The 17,857-nt window shown below is 37.3% G+C and overlaps 1 protein-coding gene across 8 annotated transcripts in view; it reads left to right on the forward strand.

The window, feature by feature from the left end:
• Positions 1–17,857, forward strand: part of PHC3 (polyhomeotic homolog 3) — a 93,719-nt gene that overhangs the window by 33,590 nt on the left and 42,272 nt on the right. For 6 of the 8 annotated variants that reach the window (XM_017654616.3, XM_073232101.1, XM_073232100.1 and 3 more), the window contains 2 exons: positions 12,980–13,842; positions 14,134–14,181. In XM_017654616.3, the coding sequence (XP_017510105.1) occupies positions 12,980–13,842; positions 14,134–14,181 (911 nt within the window). The remainder of the gene's footprint in view (positions 1–12,979; positions 13,843–14,133; positions 14,182–17,857) is intronic. The other 2 variants (XM_017654618.3, XM_073232098.1) reach the window with 1 other exon arrangement.

The raw sequence follows: 17,857 nt of genomic DNA on the forward strand, positions 1-17,857 counted from the left end.
TGTTGAAGAGACTGTCATTTCGCCACTGTATGTCCATGGCTTCTTTATCAAATATTAATTGACCATATATGTTTGGGTTAATATCTGGAGTTTCTAATCTGTTCCACTGGTCTGTGTCTCTGTTCTTGTGCCAGTACCAAATTGTCTTGATTACTATGGCTATCAAGTAGAGCTTGAAGGTGGGGAGTGAAATCCCTCCTACCTTATTGTTCTTTCTCAGGATTGCTTTGGCTATTTGGGGTCTTTGGTGTTTCCATATGAATTTTTAAATTATTTGTTCCAGTTCATTGAAGAATGTTGCTGGTAATTTGATAGGGATTGCATCAACTCTGTATATTGCTTTGGGCAAGATGGCCATTTTGATGATATTAATTCTTCCTAGCCATGAGCATGGGATGAGTTTCCATTTGTTAGTGTCCCTTTTAATTTCTCTTAAGAGTGACTTGTAGTTTTCAGGGTATAGGTCTTTCACTTCTTTGCTTAGGTTTATTCCTAGGTATTTTATTCTTTTTGATGCAATTGTGAATGGAATTGTTCTCCTGATTTCTCTTTCTATTGGTTCATTGTTAGTGTATAGGAAAGCTACAGATTTCTGTGTGTTAATTTTGTATCCTGCAACTTTGCTGTATTCTGATATTAGTTCTAGTAGTTTTGGAGTGGAGTCTTTAGAGTTTTTTATGTACAATATCATATCATCTGCAAATACTGACAGTTTAACTTCTTCTTTACCAATCTGGATTCCTTTTATTTCTTTGTTTTGTCTAATTGCTGTGGTTAGGACCTCCAGTACTATGTTGAATAACAGTGGGGAGAATAGGCATCCCTGTCTTGTACCTGACTGCAGAGGAAAAGCTTTCAGCTTCTTGCTGTTCAGTATGATGTTGGCTGTGGGTTTATCATATATGGCCTTTATTATGTTGAGGTAGTTGCCCTCTATACCCATTTTGTTGAGAGTTTTTATCATGAATGGATGTTGAATTTTGTCGAATGCTTTTTCACAATCGATGGAGATGATCATGTGGTTTTTGTCTTTCTTTTTGTTGATGTGGTGGATGATGTTGATGGATTTTTGAATGTTGTACCATCCTTGCATCCCTGGGATGAATCCTACTTGATCATGGTGTATGATTCTTTTGATATACTGTTGAATTCTGTTTGCTAATATTTTATTGAGTATTTTTGCATCTACATTCATCAGGGATATTGGTCTGTAATTTTCCTTTTTGGTGGGGTCTTTGCCTGGTTTTGGTATTAGGGTGATGTTGGCTTCAAAGAATGAGTTTGGGAGTATTCCCTCCTCTTCTATTTTATGGAAAACTTTAAGGAGAATGGGTATTATGTTTTCTCTGTGTGTCTGATAAAATTCCGATGTAAATCCGTCCGGCCCGGGGGTTTTGTTCTTGGGTAGTTTTTTGATTACCTTTTCAATTTCTTTGCTCGTAATTGGTTTGTTTAACTTTTGTGTTTCTTTCTTGGTCAGTCTTGGAAGGTTGTAATTTTCTAGGAAGTTGTCCATTTGTTCTAGGTTTTCCAGCTTGTTGGCATATAGGTTTTCATAGTAGTCTTTAATAATTCTTTGTATTTCTGTGGAGTCTGTCGTGATTTTTCCGTTTTCATTTCTGATTCTGTTGATTTGTGTTGATTCTCTTTTTCTCTTCATAAGTTTGGCTAGAGGCTTATCTATTTTGTTTATTTTATCAAAGGACCAGTTCTTGGTTTCGTTGATTTTTGCTCTTGTTTTATTCTTCTCAATTTTGTTTATTTCTTCTCTGATCTTTATAATGTCCTTCTTTCTGCTGACTTTAGGTCTCATTTGTTCTTCTTTTTCCAGTTTCGATAATTGTGATGTTAGATTATTCATTTGGGATTGTTCTTCCTTCTTCAAGTGTGCCTGGATTGCTATATCCTTTCCTCTTAAGACTGCTTTCGCTGCCTCCCACAGAAGTTGGGGCTTTGTGTTGTTGTTGTTATGTGTTTCTATATATTGCTTTATCTCTATTTTGATTTGTTCGTTGATCCATTGATTATTTAGAAGCATGTTGTTAAGCCTCCATGTGTTTGTGAGCCTTTTTGCTTTCTTTGTACAATGTATTTCTAGCTTTATACCTTCGTGGTCTGAAAAATTGGTTGGTAGAATTTCAATATTTTGGAATTTAATGAGGCTCTTTGTGTGGGCTAGTATGTGGTCTATTCTGGAGAATGTTCCATGTGCACTTGAGAAGAATGTATATCCTGTTGCTTTTGGATGTAGAGTTCTATAGATGTCTATTAGGTCCATCTCTTCTAGTGTGTTGTTCAGTGCCTCTGTGTCCTGACTTATTTTCTGCCTGGTGGATCTATCCTTTGGGGTGTGTGGTGTGTTAAAGTCTCCTAAAATGAATGCATTGCAGCCTATTTCCCCCTTTAGTTCTGTTAGTATTTGTTTCACATATGCTGGTGCTCCTGTGTTGGGTGCATATATATTTAGAATGGTTATATCCTCTTGTTGGACAGAGCCCTTTATCACTATGTAGTGTCCTTCTTTATCTCTTGTTACTTTCTTTTGTTTTGAAGTCTATTTTGTCTGATATTAGTACTGCAACCCCTGCTTTCTTCTCGCTGTTGTTTGCCTGAAATATGTTTTTCCATCCCTTGACTTTTAGTCTGTACATGTCTTTGGGTTTGAGGAGAGTTGCTTGTAAGCAGCGTATAGATGGTTCTTGATTTTTTATCCATTCTATTACTCTGTGTCTTTTGATTGGTGCATTCAGTCCATTTACATTTAGGGTGACTATTGAGAGATATGTACTTATTGTCATTGCAGGCTTTAAATTCGTGGTTACCAAAGGTTCAAGGTTAGCCTCTTTAGTATCTTACTGCCTAACTTAGCTCGCTTATTGAGCTGTTATATACACTGTCTGGAGATTCTTTTCTTCTCTCCCTTCTTATTCCTCCTCCTCCATTCTTCATATGTTGTGTGTTTTGTTCTGTGCTCTTTTTAGGAGTGCTCCCATCTAGAGCAGTCCCTGTAAGATGCCCTGTAGAGGTGGTTTGTGGGAAGCAAATTCCCTCAGCTTTTGCTTGTCTGGGAATTGTTTAATCCCGCCATCATATTTAAATGATAGTCGTGCTGCATACAGTATCCTTGGTTCAAGGCCCTTCTGTTTCATTGTATTAAATATATCATGCCATTCTCTTCTGGCCTGTAGGGTTTCTGTCGAGAAGTCTGATGTTAGCCTGATTGGTTTTCCTTTATAGGTGACCTTTTTCTCTCTAGCTGCCTTTAAAACTCTTTCCTTGTCCTTGAGCCTTGCCATTTTAATTACTATGTGTCTTGGTGTTGTCCTCCTTGGATCCTTTCTGTTGGGGGTTCTGTGTATTTCCGTGGTCTGTTTGATTATTTCCTCCCCCAGTTTGGGGAAGTTTTCAGCCATTATTTCTTCTAAGACACTTTCTATCCCTTTTTCTCTCTCTTCTTCTTCTGGTACCCCTATAATACGGATATTGTTCCTTTTTGATTGGTCAAACACTTCTCTTAGTATTGTTTCATTCCTGGAGATCCTTTTATCTCTCTCTATGTCAGCTTCTATATGTTCCTGTTCTCTGGTTTCTGTTCCTTCAGTGGCCTCTTGCATCTTATACATTCTGCTTATAAATCCTTCCAGGGTTTGTTTCGCTTCTGTAATCTCCTTCCTGGCATCTGTGATCTCCCTCCGGACTTCATCCCATTGGTCTTGCATTTTTCTCTGCATCTCCGTCAGCATGTTCATGATTTTTATTTTGAATTCTTTTTCAAGAAGACTGGTTAGGTCTGTCTCCTTCTCAGATGTTGCCTCTGTGATCTTTGTCTGCCTGTAGTTTTGCCTTTTCATGGTGATAGAGATAGTTTGCAGAGCTGGTACAAGTGACGGCTGGAAGATCTTTCCTTCTTATTGGTTTGTGGCCTTCCTTTCCTGGGAGGATAGCGACCTCTAGTGGCTTGTGCTGGGCAGCTTCGTGCAGACAGGGCTTCTGCTTCCTGTTCAGCTGCTATGGAGTTTATCTCTGCTGTTACTGTGGGCGTGGCCTGGTTGGGGGGCTGTCCTAAAATGGTGGAGTCCAGTTGGAGGGGGAGCGGCCAGGAGGGTATTTATCTCTGTAAGGGGCTTCCGTGCTCCCTGCTGCCCAGGGGGTTAGAGTGCCCAGAGATCCCCAGATTCCCTGCGTCTGCTCTAAGTGTCCTGCCCTGCCCCTTTAAGACTTGGAAAAAGCACTCGCCAAACCAAGGCAACAATAACAACAACAACAACAAAAATTAAATAATTAAAAAAAAAAGAAAAACGCACGATTTTCTTTCTCCTCAGGCGCCGGCCTCAGGCACCCGCTCACCAGTTTTGCTGCCCTGTTTCCCTAGTATTGGGGTCCCTGTCCCTGTAAGACTTCCAAAAAGCACTTGCGAAAAAAAAAGGAAAAAAATAATGGCCACTCCCAGTTCTTTGTTCTCTAGCTTCGGCCTCAGGCACCCGCTCACCGGTTCTGCTGCCCTGTTTCCCTAGTATCCAGGTCCCCAAGCATGCACTGTACCTGTGCTCTGGTGCAGATGGCTGGGGCTGGGTGTTCAGCAGTACTGGGCTCCCTCTCCCTCCCTGCTCCAACTCCTCTCCTCCCGCTGGGAGTTGGGGGGAGGGGCTCTCGGGTCCCGCTCGGCCCGGGCTTGTGTCTTACCCCTTTGCGAGGCGCTGGGTTCTTGCAGGTGTAGATGTTGTCTGGATGTTGTCCTGTGTCCTCTGGTCTCTATTTTAGGAAGAGTTGTCTTTGTTATATTTTCATAGATATATGTGGTTTTGGGAGGAGATTTCCGCTGCTCTACTCACGCCACCATCTTGGCTCCACCCCTACTCAAGAGTTTCTTAACCTGTAATATATTGGATTAGTGTAGTAAGTACCCAGTCATTATTATGAAACGGTTGTAACTTTTGAATGAAAAAATATATTTAATAATTTATAATCGTTACATAGAGTTCTATACATTTCTTTTTAATTAAAGAATTCTTTTAATTTTGGTATCATTAATCTACAATTACATAAAGGATATTATGTTTACTAGGCTTCCCCCTTCACCAAGTCCCCCCCACATACCGCTTCACAGTCACTGTCCATCAGCGTAGTAAGATGCTGTAAAATCACTACTTGTGTTCTCTGTGTTGCACGGCCCTCCCCGTGCCCGTACCACAGTATACATGCTAATTGTAATGCCCCCTTTCTTTTTTCCCCGCCCTTATCCCTCCCCTCCCATCCATCATCCCCAGTCCCTTTCCCTTTGGTACCTGTTAGTCCTTTCGTGGGTTCTGTGATTCTGCTGCTGTTTTATTCCTGCAGTTTTCCTTTGTTCTTATACTCCACATATGAGTGAAATCATTTGGTTATTGTCTTTCTCCACCTGGCTAATTTCACTGAGCATAATACCCTCTAACTCCATCCATGTTGTTGCAAATGGTAGGATCTGTTTTTTTCTTATGGCTGAGTAATATTCCATTGTGTATATGTACCACATCTTCTTTATCCATTCATCTACTGACGGACATTTAGGTTGCTTCCATATCTTGGCTATTGTAAATAGTGCAGCGATAAACATAGGGGTGCATCTGTCTTTTTCAAACTGGAGTCCTGCATTCTTAGGGTAAATTCCTAGGAGTGGAATTCCTGGGTCAAATGGTATGTCTATTTTGAGGACCTCCATACTGTTTTCCACAATGGTTGAACTAATTTTCATTCCCACCAGCAGTGTAGGAGGGTTCCCCTTTCTCCACAACCTCGCCAACATGTGTTGTTGTTTGTCTTTTGGATGGTGGCAATCCTTACTGGTGTGAGGTGATATCTCATTGTGGTTTTAATTTGCATTTCTCTGATGACAAGTGATGTGGAGCATCTTTTCATGTGTCTATTGGCCATCTGAATTTCTTCTTTAGAGAACTGTCTATTCAGCTCCTCTGCCCATTTTTTAATTGGATTATTTGCTTTTTGTTGAGGTGTGTGAGCTCTTTATATATTTTGGATGTCAACCCATTATCGGATCTGTCATTTATGAATATATTCTCCCATACTGTAGGATACCTTCTTGTTCTATTGATGGTGTCCGTTGCTGTACAGAAGCTTTTCAGCTTGATATAGTCCCACTTGTTCATTTTTGCTTTTGTTCCCTTGCCTGGGGAGATATATTCAAGAAGAGGTCACTCATGTTTATGTCTAAGAGATTTTTGCCTATGTTTTTTTCTAAGAGTTTTATGGTTTCATGACTTACATTCAAGTCTTTGATCCATTTCAAATTTACTTTTGTGTATGGGGCTAGACAGTGATCCAGTTTCATTCTCTTACATGTAGCTGTCCAGTTTTGCCAGCACCATCTGTTGAAGAGACTGTCATTTCCCCATTGTATGTCCATGGCTCCTTTATCAAATATTAATTGACCATATATGTTTGGGTTAATGTTTGGAGTCTCTGTTCTGTTCCATTGGTTTGTGGCTCTGTTCTTGTGCCAGTACCAATGTGTCTTGATTACTGTGGCTTTGTAGTAGAGCTTGAAGTTGGGAAGTGAGATCCCCCTCACTTTATTCTTCCTTCTCAGGATTGCTTTAGCTATTAGGGGCCTTTGGTGTTTCCATATGAATGTTTGAACTATTTGTTCCAGTTCATTGAAGAATGCTATTGGTGATTTGATAGGGATTTTATCGAATCTGTATTTTGTTTTGGGCAAGATGGCCATTTTGATGATATTAATACTTCCTAGCCAGGAGCATGGGATGAGTTTCCATTTGTTAGTGACCCCTAACACTATAAGAGTGTCTTATAGTTTTCAGGGAATAGGTCTTTCACTTCCTTGGTTAGGTTTATTCCTAGATATTTTATTATTTTTGATGCTATTATGAATGGAATTATCTTCCTGATTTCTCTTTCTATTAGTTTATTGTTAGTGTATAGGAAAGCTACAGATTTCTGTGTGTTAATTTTGTATCCTGCAACTTTGCTAAATTTCTATATTATCTCTAGTAGTTTTGCAGTGGAGTCTTTAGGGTTTTTTATGTACAATATCATGTCTTCTGCAAATAGTGACAGTTTGACTTCTTCTTTACCAATCTGGATTCCTTTTATTTCTTTGTTTTGTCTAATTGCTGTGGTTAGGACCTCCAGTACTATGTTGAATAACAGTGGGGAGAATGGGCATCCCTGTCTTGTACCTGACTGCAGAGGAAAAGCTTTCAGCTTCTTGCTGTTCAGTATGATGTTGGCTGTTGGTTTATCATATATGGCCTTTATTATGTTGAGGTAGTTGCCCTCTATACCCATTTTGTTGAGAGTTTTTATCATGAATGGATGTTGAATTTTGTCGAATGCTTTTTCACAATCTATGGAGATGATCATGTGGTTTTTGTCTTTCTTTTTGTTGATGTGGTGGATGATGTTGATGGATTTTCGAATGTTGTACCATCCTTGCATCCCTGGGATGAATCCCACTTGTTCATGGTGTATCATCCTTTTGATGTATTTTTGAATTCGGTTTGCTAATATTTTGTTGAGTATTTCTGCATCTTCGTTTATCAGGGATATTGGTCTGTAATTTTCTTTTTTGGTGGGGTCTTTGCCTGGTTTTGGTATTAGGGTGATGTTGGCTTCATAGAATGAGTTTGGGAGTATTCCCTCCTCTTCTGTTTTTTGGAAAACTTTAAGGAGAATGGGTATTATGTCTGCTCTGTATGTGTGATAAAATTCCAAGGTAAATCCATCTGGCCCGGGGGTTTTGCTCTTGGGTAGTTTTTTGATTACCGCTTCAATTTCATTGCTGGTAATTGGTCTGTTTAGATTTTCTGTTTCTTTCTGGGTCAGTCTTGGAAGGTTGTATTTTTCTAGGAAGTTGTCCATTTCTCCTAGGTTTTCCAGCTTGTTGGCATATAGGTTTTCATAGTAGTCTCTAATAATTCTTTGTATTTCTGTGGCGTCCGTCATGATTTTTCCTTTCTCATTTCTGATTCTGTTGATGTGTGTTGACTCTCTTTTCCTCTTAATAAGTCTGGCTTGAGGCTTACCTATTTTGTTTATTTTCTCGAAGGACCAGCTCTTGGTTTCATTGATATTTGCTCTTGTTTTATTCTTCTCAATTTTGTTTATTTCTTCTCTGATCTTTATTATGTCCCTCCTTCTGTGACCTTAGGCATCAGTTGTTCTTCTTTTTCCAATTTTGATGATTGTAACATTAGACCATTCATTTGGGATTGTTCTTCCTTCTTTAAGTATGGCTGGATTGCTATATACTTTCCTCTTAAGACTGCTTTCTCTGTGTCCCACAGTAGTTGGGGCTTTGTGTTGTTGTTGTCATTTGTTTCCATATATTGCTGTATCTGCATTTTAATTTGGTCATTGATGCACTGATTATTTAGGAGCATGTTGTTAAGCCTCCAAGTGTTTGTGAGCCTTTTTGCTTTCTTTGTACAGTTTGTTTCTAGTTTTATACCTTTGTGGTTGAAAAGTTGGTTGGTAGGATTTCAATCTTTTGGAATTTCCTTAGGTTCTTTTTGTGGGCTAGTATGTGGTGTATTCTGGAGAATTTTCCATGTGCACTTGAGAAGAATGTATATGCTGTTGCTTTTGGATGTAGAGTTCTATAGATGTCTATTAGGTCCATCTGTTCTATTGAGTTGTTCAGTTCCTCTGTGTCCTTACTTATTTTCTGCCCGGTGGATCTATCCTTTGGGGTGAGTGGTGTGTTGAAGTCTCCCAGAATGAATGCATTGCATTCTGTTTCCTCCTTTAATTCTGTTACTATTTGTTTCAGATATGTTGGTGCTCCTGTTTTGGGTGCATACATATTTATAATGGTTATATCCTCTTATTGGACTGAGCCCTTTGTCATTATGTAATATCCTTCTTTCTCTCTTGTTACTTTCTTTGTTTTGAAGTCTATTTTGTCTGATACTAGTATTGCAACACCTGCTTTTTTCTCCCTGTTGTTTGCATGAAATATCTTTTTCCATCCCTTGACTTTTAATCTGTGCATGTCTTTGGGTTTGATGTGAGTCTCTTGTAAGCAGCATGTAGATGGGTCTTGCCTTTTTATGTATTCTATTACTCTGTGTCTTTTGATTGGTGCATTCAGTCCATTTACATTTAGGGTGATTATTGAAAGATATGTAGTTATTGCCATTGCAGACTCTAAGTTTGTGGTTACCAAAGGTTCCAGTTTGGCTTCTTTACTATCTTACCATCTATCTTAACTCACTTATTGAGCTATTATAAACACTGTCTGATGATTCTTTATTTCTCTCCCTTTTTATTCCTCCTCTCCATTCTTTATATGTCAGGTGTTTTGTTCTGTGCTCCTTTTAGGAGTGCTCCCATCTAGAGCAGTCCCTCTAAGATACCCTGTAGAGGTGGTTTGTGGGAGGCAAATTCCCTCAGCTTTTGCTTGTCTGGGAATTCTTTAATCCCTGCTTCATATTTAAATGATAATCGTGTTGGATACAGTATTCTTGGTTCAAGGCCCTTCTCTTTCATTGCATTAAATATATCATGCCATTTTCTTCTGGCCTGTAAGGTTTCTTTTGGGAAGTCTGATGGTAGCCTGATCAGTTTTCCTTTGTAGGTGACCTTTTTTTTCTCTCTGGCTTCCTTTAATACTCTGTCCTTGTCTTTGATCTTTGCCATTTTAATTATTAGGTGTCTTGGTGTTGCCCTCCTTGAGTCCCTTGTCATGGGAGCTCTGTGTGCTTCTGTGGTCTGAGAGGCCATTTCCTCCCCTAGTATGGGGAAATTTTCAGCAATTATTTCTTCAAAGACACTTACTATCCCTTTTTCTCTCTCTTCTTCTTCTGGTACTTCTATGATGCGAATATTGTTCCATTTTGATTGGTCACACAGTTTTCTTAATATTCTTTCATTCGTGCAGATCCTTTCATCTCTCTCTGCATCAGCTTCTCTGCGTTCCTGTTCTCTGATTTCTAGTCCATTATTGGTCTCTTGCATCTCATCCATTCTGCTTTGAAGTCCTTCCAGAGCTTGTTTTATTTCTGTATTCTCCCTCCTTCATTCTTGCATATTTCTCTGCAAGTCCATCAGCATGGTTATGACTTTTGTTTTGAATTATTTTTCAGGAAGATTGGTTAGATCTATCTCCCTAGATTCCTTCTCAGGGGATGATGTGGAAGATGTCTGGGTTAATCTGGTCTGGATCAAATTTTTTTGCCTTTTCATGTTGATAGATGCAGTGGTATGCTGTTGACTCGTCTGTCATCTGGAAGAACCAAGACCCTTTCCACTTGCTCCTGGCCTTTCTTTACTGGGACTACAGTGACCCCTAGTGGCTTATGTTGGGCAGTTGCGCTAGACTGAGTATCTGTTTCTTGCCCGGCTGCTATGGAGGAATCTTCCTTGCTGTGGGCATGGCCAGCCTCAGGCTGCTGCTGTGCTATGGTGGGGTGCTGGAGGGGGAACAGACAGGGGGCTGTTTATCTCCATGAGGGTCCTCAGAGCTGCTGCCCGGGTGGTTAGGGCACCTGGAGTTACCCAGGATTCCCAGCTGCTGGACTTAGTGTCCCAGGACAGTTCCGTCTAGCTGTGGGGTCCCTGTCCCTTTAAGACTTTCAAAAAGCACTCGCTTTTCTTTGTCCCCGGGCCTCCAGCTGCGGGGACCCATTCACAGTTCTTATTGTCCTGTTTCCCTGGTATCCAGTTCGCCACGCACTATGTGTCTGCACTCTGGGTGCGGATCGCTAGGGCTGGGTGTTTAACAGCCCTGGGCTCCCTCTCTCTCCCTGCTCCAACTCCTCTCCTCCTGCTGGGAGCTGGGTTGAGGGGTGTTCAGGTCCCATTGGGCCGGGGCTTGTATCTTACCCCCTTTGCCAGGCGCTGGGTTCTTGCAGGTGTGGATGTAGTCTGGCTGTTGTCCTATATCTTCTGGTCTCTCTTTTAGGGATAGTTGTATTTTCAAAAATATATATGTTTTTGGGAGGTGATTTCCACTGTCCTACTCACACCGCCATCTTGCTGTGAATGAGTTCTACACATTAGATGGATGATGCCAATCATTAATTCTCCAAGTATAAGGCCCCCCCTGACAATAATAAAGTATTTGTTAAATCAGAGAAATGAACAAACATGATATGATTCTCCAGAGCACTAGGGCTTTTCTTGTACAGTGGTATTGCTTCGGATGTCCTGATGGTTACTCTGTAATACATGTGATTGTCAGTTGAATTTATGGATGAACATAAAATACAGATTATTTAAATTTTTCTTTGATCAGACATCATGGGGAAAGGATTAGACTATTAATCTATTGAATTATCAGCTCTAGACTATAAAAAAAGATTGCTTACTTGCTAAAGCACAGAATTTTTAATTCCCATGAGTATAATACGCTTGTATTTCAATAATGTGGTAAATTTTAATTATAGCTTAAAAAATTCAATTTCAATATGTCTTTGCTATTGTGCTTGCAAAAATTTATTATTTCCTTAGCTGTACAAGGGGAATATTAATACCTCCCTACCCCAAAGGCATTTAATGAGAACAAATAAGAAAGATATGAAAGCACCTTGAGCCTTTTGGACAAAAGGCACTCTATAGAAATTCAGCATTTTACTTTATATTAGGGTCTTTATCAACACAATTATATAATACTGACATAAAATTTTCAGTCTTAGTTTGAAGTGCTAGTCATGTGAAAATTATTGTTAGGTGAAATTTTAAATCTAATTTTTATTTTTTTAAACAATTGGTGGATATTTGTTGAATCTTCTAATTGTGTCTTGAGTTGTTAATCGGGTGTTAATTTCCTTAATGGTTTTCCAAATTTTTAAGTAATCAACCAAATACAAAAATGTTTAATTAAAAATTGTTAGAAATTTGTATAAGGCCTTTGTCACAAATGTGGTTAAACATAAAAATAGATGCAAGGCATTAGAGTCTTTATCTTAAATTCAGGGATTAAAATAAAATTGTTGCCCTGTCTTTAGGTCTATTTTAAATGTATATAATTTTTACATGATATCAAGCAATGTTCAGTTAATCCTCTAGTGAACCCAGTTTCATTTCTTGTGTAGATAGATTTTACCACCATCTCCCTCTGTGTAAATATATGTACCACAGAAATGCAGAAGAGGCATAATGGTGGGGAAACTAATTACTTGATGTTGCTTATTTATATTTTATTTTTTTCCTGTTGTGAGTGGCTTCTCTGTGGGGAGAACTAATACTGTCACTTAAAGATTACTGTAGGGTTTTTTTGTTTGTTGAGGGGGAGAGAAAAAACAAGATCCTTTATTCATATAGCATGGACATTCTCTTTGCAAGCAAACTAGTGCTCTTTTAGGTTTGGAATAGCACCTGAAATTTCATTTCTTAGTTAAAATGATTATTTAACTGTGCTATAGAATTCACACATGTGTTTTTGCTTAACTGAATCTAGTTTTTTTTACATAACATTTTCTCTCTCTGGGTCAAATAATACCAACTCTTCTAGGCTCAGATTCGGAAATTCATATATAGGTACATAGACTATTAGTTGGAAGAATGTCTAAACATAGATTATAAAGGATGAGATCTTTATTTTATGAATCTTAATATTGCATTTTTATGATTTAAACTTAACTGCACAGATTAATTGTACATATTCAGTGATCTCCTCCCCCAAAAAATGAATTCAAGTGACTAAACTTTGTTAAAAGTTAATGCAGATATTCTGATGACCTATAAAATTTAATAAGAAATTGTGTAGATTTAGACTTATGAATCAATTGTTTTAGGCAGTTTTCCTTTGGAACTTAGACAGTATAGCATACTTTATGAAATCTTTCTGTTTCTAACAAGAAGTTGTTTGTCATTATGTTTTCAAGTCACTCTTGTCTGGAAGACTTGTAATAGATTTCTCATGATTCTGACCTGAAATGACAACTTTCCACCTTTAGCTTTATTTTTTAAATTCTGTGATATTTTTGAAATACCTCCTAACTGTCATTTTTCTCTCTCACAGCTTCATATCCTCCAGTTCAACCTCATCCTCTAATAAAACATCAGCAGATCCCTGTTCACTCAGCACCGCCCAGGGTCGCCCATCATCAGCTGGTACTGCAGCAGCCGCAGACTCAGCTTCCGGTCACACTTCCGGGCTCGGTCCAGGACCCTCCCCCACCTCAGCATTGCCTTCCGCTCCCTAACCACGGCCTTCCCGCTGGGGCTGCCCAGCCACAGCACTGTTCCCCGATTCAGAGTCACGCTCCTCCTTTAACAGTGTCCCCGAGCCAGTCACAATCAGCACAGCAGTCGGTAGTGGTGTCCCCTCCACCGCCTCATTCACCAAGTCAGTCTCCTACTATAATTATTCACCCACAAGCCCTTATTCAGCCACACTCTCTTGTGTCACCGGCTCTTCAGTCAGGACCAAACTTGCAGCAGTCCACTGCTAACCAGGTGCAGCCTTCACCTCAGCTGAGTCTTCCATCCCATCTTCCACTTACAGCTTCCCCTGTTGTACACCTTGGCCCAGTGCAGCAGTCTGCCTTGGTGTCCCCAGGTCAGCAGATTGTGTCTCCAACATCACACCAGCAATATTCAACCCTGCAGTCTTCTCCAATCCCAATTGCAACTCCTCCGCAGATGTCAACATCTCCTCCAGCTCAGATTCCACCACTGCCCTTGCAGTCTATGCAGTCTTTACAAGTGCAGCCTGAAATTCTGTCCCAGGGTCAGGTTTTGGTGCAGAATGCTTTGGTGTCAGAAGAGGAGCTTCCAGCTGCAGAAGCTTTGGTCCAGTTACCATTTCAGACTCTTCCTCCTCCACAGACTGTTGCAGTAAACCTGCAAGTACAACCACCAGCACCTGTTGATCCACCAGTGGTAAGCCCTTGGAAGCTCTTTGACTTTCTTGCTGAACTGAAAGTAAAAAGAATGTTTTCCCACTTTATGTTATATTGCTAGATCTAAATGCCTATGAATTTAAAAAGCTTTAAATTTCCATCTGTCAGTGTCTGACAACATGCTGTATGGACATACACAAAAAATACCGCTTGTTGTAGTATGGTTGCATGCTTGATAATTTGTGGTGGTTATTAAAATCCCTCGTTAATTTTATTACTATTTAAACAAATCCATCTGCTATCTTTACAGAGTTGATTTTTTTTCCCCAAGGGAATGCATTTGAACCAGTGTCATCTGCACAAAGTTTTTTCTCTTAAGGTGATTATCCTTCATAGATCCCTTCTGTTGGCTTGTATGTTCTTAAACGTATGGTTTATCTAGCTAACCTCTTTGGTTGTATGCATTCTAAAGTCCTGGGCATTTAGGGGCTTTTCTTTCAAAGTGAAGGTATGCTTATATGATGTAATTTTTGGTAAAATTGTATTTTGTAATTAAAAGACATTTATTTGAGGAAAGAATCCAATTTTGTAAAAAACATCTGTAGGTCATCTTTTAGAATTACTAAACTTGTGATTTTTGTATTTCTACTAAGGGAAAATATAAACCTAGACTAGTTTTCATTTGAAAACCTAAAAAAAATTGTCAGTGGATGAATTAAATACTGAAGATGAAAAAATACTATATTGGAAGGAGTAAAAGTTTTGAATAATTGAGTTTATGGTACAATGTATCAGAATAAACTTCTAAAAATAGTACATGTTGCCTACAAAAGAAAATTGTCTTGAAAAATGTTTTTCTTTGATTATTCTCTAAAGGGCATTTTAAATTTATAAAATAAGTTACAATAGAAATTGAATAATGTCTCACTGTTTAGGCAGAATGATCAAATTCATAATTCATTTATAACTGAGGAAAACAATTTTCTCAAAGGAGTTTTATAATAAACCTCACTGAAGAGATCTTATCATTTAAAGATTAATAACCATTAATTCAGAAAGGAAAGGAGTATCAAAGTCTGTTTCTTAATGGGAACATTTTGGTTCTCAGAATGTAACTTTGTAAATTATTTATTCCCATCATTCTGACTGATCTTAATGGACATACAGAGATTAAATTCCACTTCGTATTCATTTCCATTAAAAACACAACTTGGCTAAAACAATGGAATCTAGAAATAAGTTTGTCATTCAATTGTATATATATTTTCTTTTAATGGGTTTTTGAAGAGTTTACAGTGAATATAACATCAAAACAGGCTTTGAATTGTACAGTACCTTCAAAGAAATAAGAAATCAAATTTAACTCAAATTTATATTTTTACTTTCTAGTTCAGTGAATTGGTTGACATGTAAAAAAAGTTTCTCTGTATATGTCTTACATTTTTCTAATTGCTTTTGTTAGGACAACTTTGGAGGAACATATTTGGGGATGGAAATACCAAAAACATAATAACACTTAAAACTAAAAATATTTAAAGTCTTATTTTGTTACATTCTGCCTTCCTTTCTTTAAAAAAATTTCTTTTTGTTATCTCATTTTTTTTTTTTTGTCATCAAGCTTTATCACTGGTATGGTCATGCTGCTGTAGATGTTTCCATGTTATCTTTTCTTATCTTTTACCTTTCTTTGACTACCATAGACTATTAAATTGCTATGTTTTTCTTCTGTGAACTTTGATCAAATCTATTTTTAATTAAATCATACTCCTTTACAAATTGCACATTTCTTCACAGTTTCCTGATTTTTTCAAATATTTGAAGGTAGAGGTTTAAATTTACTTCTGAAGAGAGAAATTTAGAACTGGTAAGTTTTCTAGGTTACTTGAAAGGCTAGAGAGGTGGAACTGATGTCTTTTATTGAAGTAAGTGTGACAGTCATTGCTAGTTATAGAGCAGTAGTTATGAACCAGGTAGAAATTGTAATGTGCAGTTCCCTAATGATCTTGTGAGCAAAACCTTTAGTTCTTTGCTCTATTCAATATTTTAGTTGTTGGCACTTAGACATCTGACACCATCAGCCTAAAAAAATCTGACAGATCTGAATTTGCCTACTTTTATCATGTATTTTGTCTTTACATGGGAGATTTAGAAGAAAGTATGTATAGTTAGGCTGAACTATAAAGAAAAAAAGTATAGTATTCTTTAACAGGTTATTTCAGAATGTGGCAATTGTTATGCCTCTTTTTATCCTTTAAAACTTTTTATTACTTTTTAAAAATTAGAGTTCTATGCATGATGAAACTGATTCTTTAAAGGGTTCTGTTTTTAGAAAAACCTTAAAGGTTTTTCAAATTTGTGACAGCAATACTATTGAAAGAGAGGCTTTCAGCATTTTAAAGTGAGATCATCTTTAAAAAAATTAGATAATTTTTGGAATAAAAGTAATATCTAGCAAAGAAATGCTACTTAGATACAGTTGAACTGGTTGATAAACCTATGCTTATTTAATTACCTCTGATCAATACCCCCACAACTCTGCTTAATTAAGGTAATCATTGCTACAGCAGATGCCCCTCACCAGAAGGTTTTTTCCCCTTTAACCCCCAGGACATTTTTTTTGGATGACTTTCCCTGCATTGGACATTATTATCACTTAAAATTATTGGCAGCTATCATTGTTGTACTGTACTAAATGAACGTCTGCTTTCACTTCAAAGATCCAGATATGAGGCAAGGAATCTCTCTTGGTGAAATAACTTTCCAAATTCAGTGTTGTGAACAAATAATTTTTTTAAATATTGCCTGCTTAATTGCTGATTCAGATCACAGTTCTGGATATATTTGATATAAAGTTGTCAGTAACAAGATTTTAAAGTATTTAAAAAGGCAAATAGAAGATATTTTATTCTTAGAGGCTTGGAAGGTATTTTCATCCTTTTTTAATATCATTGTTAGATATGTTTTTGTAGCTGAATTTTTGTAGTCCTTTTTATGCTGATTTCAAAAATCTTGATCATTTTCATATTTAATTTTATGTACTTTTAAATTATCAGACTTTTTCAGTAGGTTTACAAGGTTAGGTGTCAAAGTTTTTTGTTAATGTTGAATGATTTTTTGTTTTAACATTAGTTTGGTAAGTAATTTTAAAAACTCATGGCCTTTGTAAATTTAAGTAATAAGCTTCATATATAAAAGAAGGGAGGTGAACTGCTTTGTACTTGTACCAATCTCTAGAAGTGGACTTCAAAAATTCAGCCTTAAGTTTAATGAAAAATTATTAATAAGTTAGTTATTTTTAGTCATATAGATCCTTCTCAGAGTGCTTTGAGTCCCATTTCCTTCTTAACTATGATCTTTACCGTTGGATAACAAGGTAGCTAAGTTTTAAAAGACTTAAAAACTTTCCTCCATAAGTATGAGCAGTATTAAAGAACTGAAAATAATGTATCAAATGGCTTAGAATGGGGTGTGTGTATGTGTGTATCATTTCAAGGACAGTTATTTTCTGTTTACCTGATATTTTAACTTATAATAATTCATAAGGTTCTTGAGTAATCAGAAGGTTAAAGAAAAGATGTAATTTCATACCTTTTTTGTAGGTACTCAGATTACTTTTCATAATTTTAATCTTTAATTTACATATATATATATAATAAAAGAAGAGCCTGGGATGTAGTCCTTTAGGTAGTACATTTCTTGACATATCATGTGTCATTTTGTTGAGATTTACTTAGTGCACTTGTGAAAAATATTTGTTCTATTTTATTTATGACAGCAGTTAATAGGAACAATAGTAAATAGTTACTTGAGTGTATAAAATAAAAACTTTAGAAAATTCTCAATATTAAAAATATGTCCTGAATTGACTATCACCTTTTTGGAAACTATAGTGATCTGTAGCATACATACTGATCCACAGCTTGCTTTTAGTGAAATATTGTCAAGTATTATGAAAAATTTCATTTGAACAATTTTAAAGTTTTCCTTTCAATCTGTCAAATGGTCATTTTGCCTTATTTTAGTATTTGAAACTCAGAATTAATTTTTAGAAAATT

Source organism: Manis javanica, chromosome 3, assembly GCF_040802235.1.
Source record: "Manis javanica isolate MJ-LG chromosome 3, MJ_LKY, whole genome shotgun sequence".
Lineage (NCBI taxonomy): Eukaryota > Metazoa > Chordata > Mammalia > Pholidota > Manidae > Manis > Manis javanica.